General features: G+C 33.9%; 1 protein-coding gene across 1 annotated transcript; it reads left to right on the forward strand.

Annotated features, from left to right (window-relative positions):
* Positions 1-457: 457 nt before the first annotated feature.
* On the forward strand, positions 458-2,054 carry LOC125875103 (dof zinc finger protein DOF3.6-like). The gene is made up of 2 exons (XM_049556183.1): positions 458-708; positions 892-2,054. Exons 1-2 carry the CDS (start codon positions 658-660, stop codon positions 1,798-1,800), a joined length of 960 nt encoding a protein of 319 aa, XP_049412140.1. The 5' UTR covers positions 458-657; the 3' UTR covers positions 1,801-2,054.
* The last annotated feature ends 1,105 nt before the right edge of the window (positions 2,055-3,159 follow it).

Raw genomic sequence — 3,159 nt, forward strand, 5'->3', positions numbered from 1 at the left:
GAACCTGCTTAATTAATCATAAATTCTATCTTATAGGTAAAAGTTAGAACTTATACAACACATCATTTTACTACATTTCTTAACTAACAATATTATCTATATATCCTTAACGAAATCCCCCAAAAGAAGAAAAAACACAAAGGGTCCAAAGAATATCACTATAGATCATTATGTGGTTGTGCAATGATCCATTTGACTGTCCCATTTAGAATTTGAAATACGTAAGAGAGGATCCCACCATAAAATAAAGCTACGTACTATAGCTGATATATAATAGAGAGTCACTACACTTTCCTTTTTATCACCCACTAATAAATACTATTATGTATATATCAACAAAGAAAGCTTAGATGCGAAGGAACTTCCCTCCACTCAAAATTACTAATCCCTAAAAATATAGTATAGCAAAAAACAAAAAGAGAATGTTAGAAGAAAAAAAAAATTAATTAAATGATCTCTCTATAATATGCTATAGCTACTTCCCCCTTTTATGTTTTTCCTTCATCTTCTTTCTCTTTTCCTTTCCTTTCCTTTCTTTTTATTGGGGCTATGGTATTCTCTTTAGTCTGATTCTCTCCCACCACATATTTCCAAAAAAACTTATCAACCTTTTTATATAAAAGAGATAAAGATCGAAGAGATCAAAGAAAGAAAATCATGGTTTTCTCATCTTTTCCTGTGTATCTAGATCATCCCAATTTGCATCAGGTATGGATTTAAATCTTTAATCCTCAACCAAAAAGAGAACAAGTAATATTCATATTCTCTAGTACTATATAGTCTTGTTCTTGAATATACTAGCTAGGTATTATTGCCATTAGATTATGAGTAGTTAAAAACATAGAGTGAAATTCCCTAACTTTGCTTCTTTTTGACGATGTTTTATTTTAGTTACAACAGCCAGACGGCCATCAACAAGGAAATACTGGGCTGGAGAATCCAACTCTACAGCCCCCACCTATGCAGGTGGGGGCTAGTCCGGGCTCAATCAGACCAGGTTCTATGGTGGATCGAGCCCGGTTAGCTAAGATTCCACTACCGGAAGCTGGATTAAAGTGTCCAAGGTGTGATTCAACAAACACAAAGTTCTGCTACTTCAACAACTACAACCTTTCCCAACCAAGACACTTCTGCAAGACCTGTCGCCGGTACTGGACTAGAGGGGGCGCCTTGAGAAGCGTGCCGGTAGGAGGAGGATGCCGGAGGAACAAGAGAAGCAAAAGTAGTAACAACAACAGCTCAAAGACAGCTGGCAGTAATGTCAATACTAATACTATTGCTTCCGGTACTTCAACAAGTGCAAGTCCTTCAAGCTGCAGCACGGAAATAATGAATGGTCGCCATCACTTCCCTCATGAGCAACCACCGCAGTTAACTCCTCTCATGGCTGCTTTCCAAAACCTTAATCATCACTATGGCGGATTTCAACCTCCTCCTTTGGTTTCAACACACCATGGGAATGGAACCGGTCATCATCATGAAATGGGATTTCAAATAGGGAGTAATACAAATAATTTACCTGTACCCTCAGGAGGAGGATCTGATCATCAGTGGAGATTACCATCTTTGGCAGCAAACACAAATTTGTACCCTTTTCAACACGGTACTGATCAAGGAGTTCATGAATCATCATCTGTTAACAATAATAATAATATTAATGCTCATGATGACCAAGGGTTAAATTCGACCAAACAGTTTTTGGGAACAATGGAAAATAATAGTAATCAATATTGGGGTGGAAACGCATGGACAGGGTTTTCTGGATTAAACTCATCTTCTTCAGCAAGCCATCTACTTTGATTTCAATCATGTAAGTCAATTTGTGTACTTGACTCTCAACGATTAAAATGTTGTATGTGTTGTTCTAAATTAGATATATAGTATACTGGGGGCATATTTAAGTCTTTGTTATTCCTTGGTCATTATCACCACTTGTAATTTTACTGGATGTTTTTTTTCTTTATAACTTAGGTGTGTGAAGTTGTATTGTGAGTTTTAATTTGGGTTCTGACATTATAATTAATCTGTTTCCATGAAATATATGTTATATATATGTTAATGTTGTTTAATTTCTGATAATTTAACTCATTTTACCATCTCAAGTGATCACAACCCTTTTCAATTATCATATCTAGAGTTGATCTCTTAGAGCGTGGTTACTCAACTGATAATTATTAGGAGTATTTCAGAAAGCCAATTGTTTTGGTTGAAAAAAGTTCAAAGCAAGAAGGATAACTTTCTGAGATATAAAACTATTTAATTAGTTGAGTGACTTGAGAAATTAGTGTTTCTTTGTTGAATTCAGTGTTAATTCTCAGTATGTTCACTATCTATGAAGTTGTATCCCTTGAGTAAAAAGTATACTACTATATTTATTTTTCTTATTTGATGAAGTGTTAAAATTCATCAATTTCAATCTTCATTAATTATCTGAAATGTACTAATGTTACTAATGGTCAAGTAATCTTTCATCATTGATTTGCTTTGTTGGCCATTAGACTCTTCAAAAAAGATTCGACAGGTGCGTGTTGAATACTTGCATAGTTGAAGAATTTGATCAAGATTAAGTTATTGTGAGTTTCACTGCAACATGATATGATCTTCCATATAACCATAGTCCTTTTTTGATTTTTTTATTATATAACCATAGTCATTTTACATGGTCATCAATTTAGTATGAACAGTTTGATTTTCCATGCTAGTAGCTATAGATGGTGATATTCTCTTAGCTAGGGTGCTACTTTTGTATACTATATGTTATTGGATTAAATTCTAAAATTTCTGCATGGTCATATTTTTTCATTTGATTGTTACAAATGATTATATTTTTATATATATGATAAGAATAGGAAAATAGAGAGAAGTGAGATTCCTTGTCGGTTGTGAGTGGGATAAGTGGTGCTTGACAAGATTTAGCAACAAACAAAAGAAGGAAGAAAAAATTAAAAAGAAAGATGAAAAAAGGCATTAGTCAAAGAAAGAAAACGCCAAAGTTTCCACTAAAAACCATGCAAATGTTTTACTACTACCACATGTTTGTACCCAAAACACAAGAAAAATCCAATCACAGATAACTCAAAAGAAGGAAAAGTGAGGATTCTCTCATAATAATCTGAGTGTCATCATCATTTTTCCGTTAAAAGAGAAAGAAGAAGAAGA

Source organism: Solanum stenotomum, chromosome 8 (genome assembly GCF_019186545.1).
Source record: "Solanum stenotomum isolate F172 chromosome 8, ASM1918654v1, whole genome shotgun sequence".
Taxonomy (NCBI): domain Eukaryota; kingdom Viridiplantae; phylum Streptophyta; class Magnoliopsida; order Solanales; family Solanaceae; genus Solanum; species Solanum stenotomum.

What these genes read in the sequence shown, in the direction of transcription:
- LOC125875103 (XM_049556183.1), top strand. Translation starts at nt 658, where the DNA reads ATGGTTTTCTCATCTTTTCCTGTGTATCTAGATCATCCCAATTTGCAT. An exon ending in ATCATCCCAATTTGCATCAG is followed by an intron (nt 709 to 891) that starts GTATGGATTTAA and finishes GTTTTATTTTAG; the next exon opens with TTACAACAGCCAGACGGCCA.